Below are 17,708 nucleotides of genomic sequence, written 5' to 3'. Positions count from 1 at the left end.
ATTTTTTAGACAATATTTATCATATCCTTATCATACATGCCAAATTTATAAAAATTGCATTAATATTGTATTTATTGTCCATTACAAAATACTTAAATTTATCAAATATTTCAAATGGGCCCCTTTATTTAAGATTATGACTTTTAAATAATTGAGAATTTTATAAAAGGATATTTATTTGTAGAGATTGTATAAAAAGTAATAATTATTTTTTGTTTGATTGCAAAAATGAAAAAAAGTAATTATTTGTTAATTATTTTTAAATTTTATAATATCTTTCTTGATTTCTATTTTATAAAAATAATTTATTATCTAATTATTTTAAAATTTTATGATATTTTCCTATATGCCGCATTTTTTAGACAATATTTATCATATCCTTATCATACATCATGCCAAATTTATAATAAATTGCATTAATATTGTATTTATTGTCCATTACAAAATACTTAAATTATCAAATATTTCAAATGGGCCCCTTTATTTAAGATTATGACTTTTAAATAATTGAGAAATTTTATAAAAGGATATTTATTTTGTAGAGATTGTATAAAAAGTAAATATTATTTTTTGTTTTGATTGCAAAAATGAAAAAAAGTAATTATTTGTTAATTATTTTAAATTTTATAATATCTTTCTTGATTTCTATTTTATAAAAATAATTTATTATCTAATTATTTTAAAATTTTATGATACCACATTTTTAAAACATTCTCTCACATATATTATATTAGATTATTTTTCAAAGCTACTTAAAGTAATTTCTTAAAATAATTAAAAATATAATTTTTGTTTAAAAGTTTAAACAAATATTATAAAAACTCATAAGCTATATAATTTTTCCAAAAAAATAAGTGATTTTTTATTAAAAAAAAAAGCTTAAACAAACTAGCTTTAATTGTCTAACCAACCAAACCAATACAAGCTTCCATTATTAACCAAAATAACTAATGAGTCATCATATATGACACCAAAGAAAAACCAATCACAAAACAAATAAAAACACAAAATAGCATAGTTTTGGGTTATTAAGAATTAAAAAAAAACGGTTTTACTAGATTTTATAGGTTTTGCACCTACGTTTGCTTTTCATCTGACTCTGATGGTTGACCAGACTACCATATGCTAGTTCTTGGTTGAACCATCCGGTTCGATCACATTCTGACAGCCATGAATTAAATTACTCAATACAATTTAAAAGAAATAAAATCACTTATTTATGTACCTGAGACATCCAATGAAGACTGTAGGAGGAATGAACAAAATGCAAATATTTAGTAGGGAGAATCCTTCCATAAAAAGAACCAGGAACACCAGTGATGTAGCATGGACCAGTCTCACCAACCACTTCCTTACTTAGCTTCTGTTTAAAGCTTTCAAGAGACTTAAAGATTGTGTTAAAGTCGTTGCTTGGTAGGTCATTCAAGAAGATCATGTATTCTGGAGCTTCTTGGTTTAGTTCTCTGCAAAGCTTCTCCACAGTTTCAATCAAATCAAAGGAGAGGAAGAAAGTGTTTGGTCCAGAGGCACAGCCCAAATCTGCAATTGCTAGGTTTCGAGGGTTTGTTTCTCTACAGAAGCAAGTTATAGCATCCTCTCTTATGGGCTTTGTTGATGAAATCACCTTTTGCTATTGTGCATATTATTTTATTAGTAGACACACATAGTATTATATTTTATATTGGAAGCAATATAATATAATGCATGCAATTACAATGCTAGAAAATGATTAATTAATTAATAAAGTTTGAATGTATACCTGGAATAAAGAACTGTTTGAGTAGCTTGTTTCTGTAGTGCCTCCTTTCATATGCAACACTTGAGCCACGTCCATTCTCATGTTTTCACTTCTACAATTACGTGTCACAATAATAGGGATTAAAAAAAAATGAACTTTATAGCCAATCGTCATGTATAAATAGATAATTCTTCTAATTAAGAGTTAAATTCGTTACTCGATTCCTTATCTAATACAATTAAGTTACAGGGTTTGTGATTAAGTAACAAATTTATTTCTTCATTAAAAACGTTTTTATTTATTTAGTAATTTAGTAATATGTTAATTATGTTCTTATTTGTTCAGTAACGATATTCATTCTAATCCATTCATTAAAACCATTTTATCTGTTCTTAACCACATTGTCATCTCTTCATTATGATATTCTTATCCATTCATTAACAACATTGAACATCCTCATTTCTTCATTAATGTGCAATTAATGGTATTTTGGGGATTCATGGTTTAGTTCTCTACAAAGCTTCTCCACAGTTTCAATCAAATCATAGGAGACACAAAAAGCATTTGGTCTAGATGAACAGCCCAAATCGGAAAGGCCATACTTCTAGGGATTGTTTCTTCGTAAGGGTGAAAATAGATTGGGCCGAGCTAGGCTTTGGTCAAATATGTCTAAGTCTGTGTGGTAAATCAGAGGCCTGAACCTGATCAAAAACCTGTATAAGGCTTTTTTTATGGCTCAAACCTGAGCCTACTGGCCTGCAAGGCTATTTAGAAACCTATTTAAAAATAAAGCTTTTTAAATATGCTCACATTTCAGTTTTAAACATCTCAAATATACTTTAGGGCTATTATGATATACAATATATAACCTAATTTATCAATTATAAGAATTGAAAGGACTTACTAGCTACAATATAATATAACAATGAAATAACAATATTAAAATTAATATATAAGTTAAATATGATTGAAAATATAACTAGAAGTAGTAAAGAGTAAATTGATTAAAAATCATATGATGAAACTGATGTATTTGTGATAGATCAAATAGGCCTGAATTTATGTGGTAAATCAGAAGCCTGAGCCTAGTCTGAAGCTTGTATAAGACTTTTTTTTATGACTCAAACCCGAGCCTACTCAAAACATGGCATGGCTTGCAAGCTTATTTAAAAAGCTACTTAAAAATAAAACCTTTTAAATAAGGTCGCATTTTAGTTTTAAACATCTCAAAAATATTTTAGGACTATTATAATATACAATATATAACCTAGTTTATCAATTACAATATATAATAATTAAAAGGACTTACTAACTATAAAATAATATAACAATAAAGTAACAATATTAAAATTAATATATAAGTCAAATATGATTGAAAATATAACTAGAAGAAGTAAAGAGTAAATTAATTAAAAATCATATAGTGAAAATAATGTATTTGTGATAAAGTACATAATATATATAAATAAGCTGGCCTGTTGAGCTCGTATGTTAGGCCTTAAAAAATAAACCTAACCGATTTAATTAAATAGGCTTAATTAAAGATCTTAAGTCTGACCTGTTAAGTTAAACTTGAAGTAGGTCTTTAAAGGCCTGTCCTATTTCCACCCCTATTTCTATATTGAAGGAGGCTATAACTTTGTCTCTTATGGGCTTTGTTGAAAAAACCGCCCCCCTTTGCTGTCACATTTTGATTGCGTATAATTATCAGTAAGCATACATAGCATTATATTTTATAATATAATGAAAGCAATAATGCATGCAAATGGAATATGTTTCAAAAGGATTAATGAATACAGTTTGATATATACCGGAAATAAAGACTTGTGTGAGTAGCTTTTTTCTGTAGTGCCTTGTCAAACCATATATTTCCATACCATAACCTCATTTTAGCTCTAGATCGTATAAATAAATAAATAAAAATTATCCAAATTTACTTCCTTCTTTTATCCTCTAACTAATAAATCATATACGTCAGATAGATAATTATGTTATTACAAAGTCTTTACATTATCCTACCTAAGACATACATACTTTAATAAAATTACGACATACGTATTACAAGCACAACAAAATGACTAGGGCATTCTGTAATATTTCACTTGAAGTTTGTTTAATTTATGACTTCCTTATCTTTGCTCCTGCTTGTGCCAGTACTTGTGGACGTTAATTATGCAAGGGTGAGATTTCAGAGTGAAATCCCAGTAGCAATGGGAAATCATTTTGAATCATACATGAAAATTGCTTAAGTAGTAATTACAAGCTAGCAACATATCTAAACCACATAAATTTGAATTGAAATTGGAAGCATATACAATGCAACATTATTGGCCAATAACACATGTGAGGAGGAACACCATGCCCTTTCTCACAATCCCTAGCTAATGGGGAAGGAACACCATGCCCTGAAACCCTTTTAATTAGGGAAGGAACGCCATGCCCTAACCCCTAACTACAATTAACTCATGCCAAAGAATAATCAACATCAATCATGTTCTAATCAATTCAAGAAACATAATTATGCATCACTTAAAATTATATACAAGAAACAATACAGTCAAGCAATAAACATGTATAAGAAGGGGTAGTATTGCTACCTGTTATTTTTGACTTACAAGTATTTAACTTGCTTCCTCAAACTTGGAAATCTACTCAAGTGAAGGGAAAAGTGTTGGCATTCAACACTTGCTGGCTTGACATATAAGAGGGGAGGGGAATGAGAAATAGATGACAACAAGTAGGCTATTTATAGAGGGTGAATGGCGGTACATAACGAGGCGATTGATATTGAAATTAAATAAATGAAGGCGGTGAAATTGATTCACCGAAAGCCATGGAAATGAAAGCTAATAAAATAGGCAAATAAAATGGAGAGACAAGATGAGTCATCTCTGGGAGCAACAAAAATTTTCCACCTAATCTCATATTATTGCCACCCTCAATGACAATTTGACACCTAGTGTTTTTATATTAATAATTGCTTATTTAATTAATCAAATGAAAGGAGGAAGTAGGGTACTTATATGACTAGTACCACAATAATGAAATATGTTTAGGGATCAAGGAAAAAGATGATTAATCAGTGGGAGTATTGAGAATGTGCCACCTATCCGTGTTTTTGCCACTAATGTTTCTAATCCCGCTACCTAGATAATAATCCCCCCCCCCCAAGTCTTGACAAACTTTATATTTACTGGCTAAAATATATCATTTAGACTAATTAAGGAATAAAGAGAGAAGTTAGAGCACAATAGGAACAAAGGAATTGCAAGTCAAGGGAATTTAACTTAAATGAAATTAAATCATGGAAAGCGACGGCACAATATGCAAGTGAGTTTAAGGGAAAATACATGCTAATTTAATTATTGCTTGTTTTGACACCTTATCTCTCTCTAATTGCATTGCAACCCTTTTTCATTAGCATGACACATGTTAATAAATTATAATTTAAAATAATCTAGAAAAGAAAAATAGGAATATAACAACTAAAATGCAAATAACAGCCAAATCCCAATAAAATGTTTGTTATTGAAACTTAAAAGATTTTAGTATAATTATTATATTCTCGAGTTAAATAAAACTCTTCTCACTTTGATATATATATATATATATATATATAATATGTAGTAACCAAAATTAAACGAAAGGAAATGGTTAACAAATAAAAATATAACTAAGAGAAAATTAGTGAGACAAATAATTCTATAAAAGCAATTAGTGTACTATTGCAATTTAATTGATATTTTATTCATCCTCCAAAAATCCGAATTATTATAATTAACTAAGAAGATTAATACTCTCTAATCAAATTGGATAGAGTATAAGGTTAATTAAAATTTTATATTATCAATTAAGGAGCCTAGGTAACTTTTAGATGGCAATTAATTTTTTCTAATGTAGACAAGTTACTAAATTCTTCTCCTAATTTTTAATTTTTTTAAGATAATTGTACAGTAAAATATATTCCAATAGATGTTATGACCACGTATCTAAAGAATTTTAAATAATTTTTATTTCTAATCAAGTTGTCTAATAATTCACGTTAAAATAAAAGGTAAAATCTAAGTATAAAATATTTTGCATTTTAATCCTAAAAATTTTCTTTTCCTTATAGTCCTTATAACTTGCCCTTTGTAACTTAGCATTCCTCTTCTAAGATTAAAAGGTCCTTAAATATTCTTTGATTTATTACAAAAGTGACTACCTAACTCATAAGTTTCGATACAAACATATCAATACTCATGTATAAAATTGCAAGATGTGACGTGCCTCCTTTCATATGCAACACTTGAGTCACATCCATTCTTTCTTACACTCTACAGTTATGTTCCTAATCAATAAAAGGGATTAATATATACAATAGTGATCTTTAACCTGTTACCTATATATTTCAATTCATGTATCAAATAAGATTGAGTAGAGTAATGTGTGTGTATCTAAATAATCCATAATTACTTTAAAATACCTCAATTACCTCGAGTATAAACAGATGCATAACTCATTAGACACCCATAGTTTTTAGAGAGTGCAAAGATAATAGAATAAAATAAAAGTTATCATGTATTTTGTGGTTATCGACTGATTGACATATAAAAATCATATCAATAACCGCTTTATTAAATAATTAATTAATTATATTTTATTATCTCTGACTTAGTTAGTTGAGAGATAGAGAATAATTGATGACTACTAGGTTGTAGGTTGGGCCTTTGCTCATTAGGCTCACTTGTGTGAACTACCTATTATAGTTCACACAAGATTATAAAAATCAATATGTTTGGACTTATTAATTAATATAAATTCATAAATAAATATTCCAACATAACCCACATACATGTTATAAAAATGCAAAAAGATAGAAAGAAGACATCATTATTTTTGCCTTTAGCCTGCAATCATGTTAAATAGATAATAGATAAATTTAAATTCTTCCTAGGAATTCGTTACCTCATTTCCTTATATAAAATAAGTGACAAGATTTGAAAATTGAGCAACATATTTCTTTCTTTACTAATGTTGTTCTTATCCATTTATTAATGGATGTTATATTTTCATTAATAATGTTCTTATCATTCATTACTGTTATTCTTAATTATTGTTCATTAACTTTGTTTTTATCCATTTTTTAATTATGAAATTATTTGTTCGTTAATGATGCTCTTTTTAATTCATCAAAAACAATTTGGATTCAAGAGCCATGAGCTCTTACTTTCCTGATCTTATTTATAAGTTACTTCAAATGTATTTCATCAAAATTTTAAAAAATAACTTTAAATTTCATTAACTTCGTTAAGGCTGCTTAAGTGGCCCAATTGCCCGATATGCTTGTGGGGTCATACATTGAGCTGGGGTCAAGTTTCACCCAACCCTACCTAGCTCGGCCTGAACATATATGTATTTTTTATTTTTTAAGTAAAGAATAATTTTTTATAATAATATATTTCAAGTATAATCTTATTTTATGATTATTATTGATATTTTATATTATTTTAGTTTTATTATTCATCTTAAAATAATTTTTAAGTTAGCAATTGTTATCCAGAATATTCTAAGGATATTTTACTATTTATAATGCCATTATTGAGAGGTATTAATTAATATGATATTGTTGTAAATAGTCACTATTAGGTTGTCTCTTTCTCCTTATATTTATATTGTTTTCTTCACAATAATAATAGATATGGCATTTTCCATCTCTAGTTTATCTCTCTTGTCTCTGATAACTTTTATGGTATTGATCTACTTTAAGGGTGAAGCAACCTTAACCTTCGTCTTTTGCATTAATTGACTTTCTTTTTTTTTTTTCATTGGTAACATTTATCTTTTTTAGAGTCTCTATGGTTATCCTCTCAATTATAGTTTTTGGAACCATACATGTAAGAAATCCTCCCTTTTACCTTAATGATTACCATTATTTTTTCACTATTCTCTAATTTAAGGAACCTAAATCCTTTAAGGAAGCCTCTCGTGACCTCTTCTGATAGCAAGCTATGGATAAAGAATTGCAGGCCTTAAAGAAAATGCTTACTTGGGATCTTGTTGATCTTCCTCCTACTAAAACTCTAATTGGGTGTCGATAGGTCTACAAGAATAATACTCGTTATAATGGCTCTTTGAAGCAATGTAAGGCTCGCTTTGTGGACTAAGGATTTACTCAAGAGTATGGTGTTAATTGTAAAGAGACTTTTGCACTTATTGCCTATATGACTTTTGTTCATAACATTCTGGTCATTGCTACTATTAAGCACTAGCTTTTTCATTAAATTGATGTTAAAAATGCCTTTCTAATTAGAGATGTAGGGGAAGAAGTATATATGAAGCCTCCATCTGAGTATTAGCATTCAAAAGACAAGGTATGTCATCTTTATTGGGCTTTATATGGGCTCAAACAGGCTCAATGTGCATGATTTGCTAAGTTCAATAACACTATGAGTCAACTAGGTTTCTCTTGTAATCTTCACTACTTAGCTCTTTTTGTTAGCTCTATTGCTCATGGCATTGTTCTATTGTTGTCGTATGTTGATCACATGATTATTACAGGAGTGATTATGTGGGAGTCTAAGAGCTCAAGACATACTTGGGCTAGCAATTTGAAATAAGGATCTTAAAAGACTAAACTATTTTCTTGGGCTTGAGTTCCACCATAGAAGTGATAGTATATCTTTTTCTCAAGTCAAGTATGCCATCGATTTGATATCCTAAGTTCACCTTTTTGATGAGGAAGTTGAAAACACTTCTATTGAGCCGAATATTCAATTCACTTCCATTAATGGCGCCTTGTTGGATAATCCTACATGTTATCGCTAGTTGGTTGGGGGCCTTATCTATTTTACGATAACTCATCCTGACATTGCTTCAACAATCCACATTGTCATCTAGTTTATGTCAGAACCTTAAACAACTCATTATGCAAGAGTTCTTTAAATCATTTGGTATATTAAAGTCATCCCTCTACATCATGAGCTTCACTTATCTGCCAGCTTCTCTCTTGCACTTTGGGCTTGCTTTGATGTTGATTGGGTCAATGATATATAGTGATGATTAACAGTCTATGAATGGTTTCTATATCTTCCTCGATCACTCCCTTATCTCGAAGAAGTAAGAAGTAGATGTTAGCCTCTTGCTCTAGTGTTAAATTAAAATACCGTTCATTAGCAAACATGACTGCTAAGATACTTTGGCTTTGTAGTTACTTAATAAGCTGAAAGCATCTTAAAACTTCTCCACAAATATCTATTGTAACAGAGAAGTTGTGATCAATATTATTCACAATAATGTGTTTTATGAACGAACCAAACACCTTGAGATGGTCATAAAATTAATTCTTTTATGTGGCTATTTACACATGAAAGAGCTCATACTATATATATGTATATATGGCTCTCCAAAACCAAAGAGGAATCCAAGCCAATGACAGGTATCTAGTGGGGTGTAACCAAGGAGAGGACTTGGTGCACCTTCTTTGAGACTATGCTAATGCCTTGAATTGCTAGAAATTTGTCCTCATAGATGATGCTTAGGGGACTTTGATTTCTTTTCTCTGTAGGGTGTTTATGGATCAAACTGAACTTGAAACATGAAGTAGGTCAAGTTTACACAAGGAAAATTTCATGAGATATTCCTCTGGTTTTATTTATAAGGCAAAGAGAAAAGAAAAAATTAATTATATTTATAGGACACTTGTTAATTCTCAATGCTTCTCTTTACATTTTGTCATTATTAAATGCTTTGAATAAAAATATTAGTATTGAGATTTAAGAATATTTTTTATGGGTAAAATTGAAAACTTATTAAATTTTAAGATAAAGTTAATGAAATTTTAAATTTTTTTAAATTTTGATGAAACATGTTAAAAGTGACTTACAAATAAGACCAAAAAAATATCTTAGAACAAAATAGGGATATATACTTACCTTTTTGCTAGTTTTTCACATAATATGAATAGTAGCTTTTATCTCTTCGACCATCATCCATCTCCTAATTTAATGATGGAAGGTGACGGAAGAGTTTCGCTTTGCTTTTTTCCCCTGTTTTGTTGACATTCTGTAAGTGTTTTAATGGTATTCAGTTTCTATTTTTTTTTTTTTTAAAAAAATAAGATATAGCATCCATTAAGAACAGCTCATAAATAGAAGGATCGAAAAAGTACAGAGCCAAAAAAAAAAAAAAGGTAGTGGTAGAGAATAGAACCTCACATGGACTAGGATTGAAGGATTGAGACTCGAGATAGGGCTGATAGTCAAGAACTTGAGAGACTTTCGAATGTCGTCGTCTTCTTTTTTGATTGATCTGAAGATGTTGCAGAGATTTAATTCATGGAGAGTGAGGGATATAAGGACATAAGGAGACGCAGATCCAAAAGAAAAAAACGAACGAGGGAGACTCTTCTCGGTTGCTTCTCATGTGCAGAGTGTAGTGTTAAATATTTAAATGATTATTTCAATTTGTAAAAAAAATATTATTTTAATTATAATTTAATAAAGCTGGTAAAAAATTACTCATTTTCTCCTAAATTATAAGACATTTTTAAAAAATTTACATATTAATAAACTTCATTAAATATACTAAATAATCTTATTTTTTAAAAAAATACAAGTAAAAACTTTCAAAATATCATTCATTTAATATATTAAAAAGAAAAAGCAAAATGAGAATTAAATAGAGAGATATATGATAATATTAGAATAAGTATATTTAATGAAACATTGATCTTCTTAAAGTTTTTTTATATCTTGTGACACTGAATCTCTACCAAAATTATTTTATAATTTGAGACGAATGAAGTAATATTTAACAAAGTTTAAAAAAATTAATCATTTAGTTCATATAGTTTTGACTTAATTGTAACTCAATCCCTAAACTTTGACTCATTGTAACTCAGTCTTTATAGTTTTAATTTGATTATAACTTAGTCCCTAAACTTTATATCTTGCAACTCAGTTCCTATAGTTTTAACTATTTAAATAGTGATTCCTATATTTTAAAATGATTAAAATTATAAAGATTGAGTTGTAAGAATTAAAGTTCAAGGATTGAATTATAATAAAGTTAAAATTTTAAAAACTAAGTTATAACAAGTCAAAATTTAAGAATTGAGTTATAACTTAATCAAAACTAAAGTAATTAAATGATTAATTTTTTTCATAAAGTTTTGACTATTTTTAATGGGTGAATGACATTTAAAGCTATCTTAGAGGAATTTATTGCAATAAAAGCTTATCAATTTTATATTAAATATTATCTTGTAAAAATATGCATATGTTGTTAAAAATTAAATCTTAATTTATATTTTTTTATTAGAGTTTCCTTATAAATTTAAGAAAGAATCACATTCAATAATTATTTAAAAAAATTACTCACAAGTAAGGATCAATATAAAATAAATTATTATTAAAATAAAAATTTAATTTTTTTAAAATAAAACTCATTATTAATTTTTATCAGTGAATAATTTATTTAAATAATTTTTGGACGGGAGTCTCCTTAAATTTAATAATTATGCGTCTTCTCCAAAAACGATGCATCTTCACGTGGACCACGACACATTGTTTTCCGAGCTGTCTGCATTAACGTAGATCCATATAAAGCACTCACTTCATTTTTATATATAAAAAACAATTATATCACATAATTTAAAAAAATTAATTAATTATAATAATTATATTTAAAAATAAAAAATTAAAATTAAAATATATTGTGTTAAAAAATATTAATATACATTAATTATTTTTTATTAATATAAACTTTGATGAATAATTTAAAAATATAATAAATATTTATTGAAATATATAATTTTATTTATATAAAAAATAAATAAAAAGTGATAATTTTTTTATAAATAAAAATAAAATAGTACACAATATCTCACAATGATTTCAACCAAAATGCATTGCTTGAACACTTACAAATCAAAGTTTTAGCAACTTATGAATAAAGGATAAAAATATTCTAACAATTTTTTTTTTCAAAAACACTTGATATTCTTAAACGAATAAATATATAAGAATATGTTAGAACTTGTTATAATGAATTTAATAGTTCTCATTTCATTGAATTTAAAAAATTACAGTTTATTGACATTAACAACAAATAGTTAAAAATTTTGATATCTTAGAACACTCATAATGCCATATGAATTATCCACAGCACGAAGAGTGCAGGCACCAGGTCAGTCTATTTTGATCATCTCTACTATTAACTTATTGTTAATACACTCATTTAATCTCCCATTAACATAATAATTAACCTCTTGGAAGCATTAATTTCACACTTGATAGATTCCAAAAATCTAGGGCTTAACTTAAATCTCAATACCTTACAAATATATTTTTTAAACTCAAATAAACTCATAATCATCACAAAGAAACCTTAATTTTCTTTAAACCTTATTTTATTTAACATTTTAATTTACTATCACAAATAAACTTCTCCATCCTATAACTCAATGATCTCGTTTCACTCATTATAGTCATTAAATAATAATAATTTACTCAAATAATCTTAAATATCAAAATTCCAACATTTAAAATTTCCACCAAAGTCATTAATATTCACATTTCATCATCAATCTCAAGATCAATCCATTTAATAATTACTATAACCTTCATTAACTCAAAATAAATCATTAAATTTGAAATATAACATTACCAAAATCATAAATCATAAATATTCCAACTAAACTCTCACTTTAATTCCTCAAATCAACTAATTGAATAAAATCTAAATTATATAAACTCTCTCTTTTATATTATTAGCTCCATAAAAATTTAAATAGTCAGTAAAAATATCCAAACGTTTGAAATTTATCGAACCCTGAAAAAATGTTTAGAAAATTTATACAGAGAAAAAGATGAAAGGATGGGAAAATGGCTGTGTGCGCCTGCATAACAAATATTTAAAAGAATATGCAAGTGGGCCAAGACCCACGTGCTTAGCACCATCCCCCACCCCCCCCCCCTCCCTCTATCTTCTTCTTTCCTATTTTCTTTTCCCATCAATCTTTAAAAAAATTATATATATTATATAATTTTTCCAAGGCTCTCTTGACTTCTCAAAAATTAAAATCTACCTGTACATTTTGCTCAAACATTATTCCTTAAATATTTACATAATTATAATTTTTCAAATATGACATAATTTACATATTTTTATTTAATTCCTGCTTAAAATATATAGGGAAAATAATTACATGATAAATTTCATTAACATGCACAAATTCCATTACATTCAATCAATGCTAATAAATATTTACTTCTTTTAATTTTATACTTCTTCATCATAAAGTAATAATTTGATGCTTTAACTAAAATTAGAATTAATTTACCTTAATAAAGATTTTTTTCTTCCAATTTCATTAAATCACAATCTTATTTGTTTCTTTACCTCATATAACTAAATTAAATTACTCTAAACCCCAAGTTACTTAATAAATCATATTCAAACTTACCTAAATTTTATGTATAAAATTTGGGATGTCATATATAACACTATAGAAAAATAAATCACAGTACAAACAAAAATAGTGTAGTCTTAGGTTTTCAAGACATTTTAAAAAAAAATGAAAAACCATTTTTGACAAGTTATTCATTGATCTTTTTTAATACAAGGACACGAGAAACCCGTGTAAAAGGTGAACAAAATCAGGTCATATTAGATTCCATAAGGGACCTACAACCTGGGGGTGAATGATCATAAATAGTAAGATCTATATTTTCTTGAGAGGCTTGGTGAGCGAGCATGTCCGAACATCTGTTTGCTTCCCTAAACGTGTGGTCGAAGATAATGATCAAATCTTTCGTGACCAATTTCCTAACTTTGTTGATAAGACTAGAGAGATGATGATTGTCAGGGAAATTATGTTGGATAAGTGAGAGTGCTTAAGCAGAATCAGAGTATATATTGACTTTACTAAATTGAGCATTCCAATAAAGCTGAAGTCCTTCTAAAATGCCCAAGAGTTCCACTGTGGTGCTTGGTTGATAACCGAGATATTTGGAGAATTCTTTGATCTAATTGCCTTTATCATCTCATGTGATTCCACCACAAGTAGCAGCTCTAATGCCCCGTCAATGTCAAGGCGAATCCAACCTATTTCTAGGGGTGTCCATCATGCCTCTAATCTTCTACAATCACGACTGAGAAGATTAACTCTAGATTGAAGCCTTATGTTGTTGGAGATTTGCTGGGTAGTAGAGAAAGCAATATCGACATTCTGAATGGTTTCTTTGGAATATATTTTTTTGCAACGTGTCTTCCAAATGTTCTAGCAAACTTGAGCAAAAAGCCTCTGCCAATGGATTTTTCTTGTGTTAAGATTTCCTGCCTTAACTTTCATGTTTCAAATTATCCAATCCTGCACAGAAAGGGAGAAAAAGTATTAAGCTTAAAAGTTTTCACCAGTTTAATCCAAACATTACAGGCTTCTATGCAATGTCGTAGAATATGAATTGAGGAATCAAGAGAGTTTCATTCGAAAAAGCAAGTTCGTTGAAGAGGGGCACTCCCTTCAGTATAAAGAGATTTGAGTTGAAGTCTGTCCCAAACGGCCTTCTAAAGAAAGTACTTAATTTTTCATGAGTAGGCTACTTCCAAATCCTTGCCCAAATGTCAGAATTGTTATGATCCTTTTGAGAAACCATAACCTTATGAGTAGATTTGATGGTGAAGTTTCCATTAGAGGAAGGTCTCCAGACAATGACATCATCATCTCCAGAGGGATTGGATGGTCTAACCAGCATAATGAGTCTTATCACCTCAGGGGGAAGGTGATGATTAAGAAGGCCAAAATTCTATCCCCCAGCAGAGTTGCGAGGATTAGAAACTCGAGCATGAAGGATGGCCTCTGCACTAGGGTAGGCTTATTTAACAAGAGATTCTGAAAGAGGGGACCACTTATTATACCAGAAAGAGGTTTGGTCTCCCTTATCAATTTTTCAACCGACATATGCCATGAATTTATCCCAAACTTTACAAATACTATTCCAAGTAAAAGATGAGGAGCTCGGTTTGTAAACCATAGGAATAGTGGGGTTATTACATTTGTATTTATCACAAAGAATCTTGACCCAAAGACGATTAGGTTGAGTGATAAGATCCCAATAAAGTTTCATGATGAAGGTGATGTTTTGGATCTTAAGATTTTTTATGCCAAGACCCCCAAAAGATTTTTCTATAGTAATACAATCCCAAGAGATAAGATGAGGTTTTTTGTGCCCATCAGAGGAGTCTCAGAGAAAATTTCTCAAATTTTTTTCCAATTTCGCTATAACCTTGTTTGGCAATAGCATGGTCTGCATGTCATATTTAGGAATTGCCAAAAGGACAAAATTAATGAGGATAATTTTCCCAGTGGTGTTAAGAAACTGACTTCTCCAGTTGGCAAGGCGAGAGCAAGCTTTATCAAGCAAAGGAGCAAAGGTGAATTTAGAAGCTCTTTCATGGATTAAAAGAATTCCTAGATATTTGCCAAGATTACCCATGAGGGAAATTCCTAATTCAGTGCTAATCTAATAAGCCTTATTAAAATTGACATTCCTAGAATAGAAGAGCTTAGATTTTTCAATGTTAACTTTTTAGCTGGATGCATTACAAAAATATGAGAGATATTGTTGAATTATCCTAGCTTAGTTAATAGATACCTTTGCAAAGAGTAACAAATCATTAATGAAAAATAAATGGAAAATAGGAGGCCCATTAGTTGTTAGTCTAATTGACTTTCACTTATTTTTATCAATGAAACTAATAATACAGTGACTAAGACATTCAATGCAAAGGACAAATAAATAAGGAGATAAAGGGTCTCCTTGTCTTATGCCACGAGAGGGTACAAATTCACTTGTTGATTCACCATTCCAAAGAACCCTCATATGAGAAGTAGAGATGGCAGCTCTAATTAATTTCCTAAAATGATTATTCAAACTAATGGAATGAAGAGTGTCATCAATGAAGTCCCAAGAGAGTTTATCAAGAGCTTTCTCAAGGTCAACTTTAAGAGCCATAAAACCCTTCTTTTTGTTCTTATTCCTCATTAAGTGAATAATTTCTTAAGCAATAATGATGTTATCATTACTTTGTCGACCTTGGATGAAGCTGCATTGAGAATCCCTAATAAGAGTGTTTATGCATTAACAAAAACAATTGGATAGAATCTTGGTTATGATTTCATAGCTAACATTACAGAGAGATATAGGTCGGAAGTCCTTCATACAAGTAGGGTTATCGATTTTAGGGATGAGAGTAATAAAGGTATCATTTATCTCACTAATGGTGTTCATATTGATGAAGACCTTTTTAATGAATTTGACAATGCTGGTTTTAAGGTCATTCTAATAGGTATAGATGAAATTGGCATTGTTAGCATCTGGACTAGGGGCTTTGTAGGCTCTATTATTGAAAGTCACAGTCTTGATTTCCTCCTCGGTAACCTCCCTATGGATAGCATGTAGTTGTAAAGTAGACAGAGGTGGAAATCTCTTGTCAGTGATGAGATTGTGTTTAACAAGAGCATCTTCCTTGAAGAGATTTTCAAAATAAGTGATATCCATACTCTTTAAAGTAGTCGGATCCTGAATCCAAGTATCATTATCGAATTTGAAAGATAAGATTTGATTTCTTTTCCTTTTGATGATAAAGGTGGCATGAAAGTATTTAGTATTCCAATCACCCTAATTTAACCATTTGCATCTAGATTTTTAAAACCATAGCAGCTCCTCCTGCAAAATAACCTTGTTAAATTCATCCCATAAAGATTTTTCAAGTTTTCTAAGGAAGTAATTATCATTATAATTCCTCTGACGATCTATTCCTTCCAATCTGTGAAGGATCCTTTTCTTTTTTTGTGGGTATGCTACCGATATTGTTTTTATTCTATAAGGATACAGAATCAATAAATTTAATTCTTCCTTCATTCCAATCATTATTTTTCCAAGATTCCTTGATTATCGAGTGAAAGGAATCTTCAAGCATCCAAGCAGCATGACAACAAAAAGGCCCTTTATGTTGTTAAGAACCCTATTATCAAGTTGGATTCTAATAGGTCGATGGTCGGAGCCATATTGGAGGAGATGATAAGCAGTTGATTGGTTGAATTTAAAATGCCACTCCACATTATAGAAGGCCCAATTAAGTCATTCTTTAGTATTTCCTTTTCTCCAAGTGATTTATCCCTTAAAAAAATTAGATCAAGGAGATTGGAAGAATTGATACAATCTTTAAATTGCTTCATAGCTCTCCGATTATGACCATTACCTCCACATTTATCTTCACAAGAAAGGTAGGTATTGAAATCACCTACAATAAGCTAAGGATCAAAAATATTTTGAGCAAGGGATGTGATGGAATCCTAAAGAGCAACACATTTATACAGGTTAAGGTCTCCATAAACACAAGATAAGAGGTATGAATTATTATTAGATAAGACATTAACTTTACAAAGAAGAATTTTAATGTTGGAATAAATATAATCAATTTCAATAGTATTATTTTTCTAAAGAATCCAAATACCTCCAGCATATCCAGTAGCTTCAACACGGATCCAATTAGAGAATCTTGATTTTTTAACAATCATACATGCTCTAGAACCACTTGCTTTAGCTTCAATTAAAATAAGGATTTGAGTGTTATAAGCATTAGTAATTTCTCTGATGCGACTAGGAAAGCTTTTACCACAAGTACCTGTACAATTTCAACAAATAATATCCATAAAAATAATAATAAAGGAGGGAATAGACCTAGAGAAAGGATTAGACTTCATCCTCATTATCGCTGAATTCATTATCCTCTAGATCATTGCTAATGTGTAGATTATCAAAATCCTCATCTAAAAGGTCATCATCAATGATTTCATCATCATTGCCATCAATAGAAATATCATCTTCATCATCTTTATCACATAAGCATTGATTTTAATTAGTCATGGCCGAATCAGTGCTCATTTGAGTTTCTGGAACAAAGTTGATGGAGTTACTAGGAT

At 29.2% G+C, this 17,708-nt stretch overlaps 1 protein-coding gene across 3 annotated transcripts; it reads right to left on the bottom strand.

Annotated features, from left to right (window-relative positions):
* Nucleotides 1-936: 936 nt before the first annotated feature.
* Nucleotides 937-10,028, bottom strand: LOC129321582 (salicylate carboxymethyltransferase-like). 3 transcript variants are annotated; one of them, XM_054967405.1, is made up of 4 exons: nucleotides 9,934-10,028; nucleotides 9,652-9,781; nucleotides 1,760-1,850; nucleotides 937-1,630 (listed from the first exon to the last, which is right to left on the bottom strand). In XM_054967405.1, the coding sequence occupies exons 3-4, from the start codon at nucleotides 1,838-1,840 to the stop codon at nucleotides 1,214-1,216; spliced, it is 498 nt and encodes a 165-aa protein (XP_054823380.1). In that variant the 5' UTR covers nucleotides 1,841-1,850; nucleotides 9,652-9,781; nucleotides 9,934-10,028; the 3' UTR covers nucleotides 937-1,213. The 3 variants fall into 3 exon arrangements, with proteins under 3 accessions (XP_054823380.1, XP_054823381.1, XP_054823379.1); XM_054967406.1 differs by having other exon boundaries at nucleotides 9,929-10,021; XM_054967404.1 differs by lacking the exon at nucleotides 9,652-9,781 and having other exon boundaries at nucleotides 9,929-9,951.
* Between the last annotated feature and the right edge of the window lie 7,680 nt (nucleotides 10,029-17,708).

The sequence above is a fragment of the Prosopis cineraria genome, unplaced genomic scaffold (genome assembly GCF_029017545.1).
Source record: "Prosopis cineraria cultivar Desert tree isolate PC_DT_omini unplaced genomic scaffold, ASM2901754v1 PC10, whole genome shotgun sequence".
NCBI lineage: Eukaryota > Viridiplantae > Streptophyta > Magnoliopsida > Fabales > Fabaceae > Prosopis > Prosopis cineraria.
This window is presented reverse-complemented; position numbering and strand designations above follow the sequence as displayed.

Bases quoted from the DNA above. Each gene is read 5' to 3' on its own strand.
- LOC129321582 (XM_054967405.1), bottom strand. From the start codon at position 1,840: ATGAGAATGGACGTGGCTCAAGTGTTGCATATGAAAGGAGGCACTACA. The intron at 1,631-1,759 runs GTATACATTCAA...TATGCACAATAG, and splicing joins CAAACAGTTCTTTATTCCAG to CAAAAGGTGATTTCATCAAC.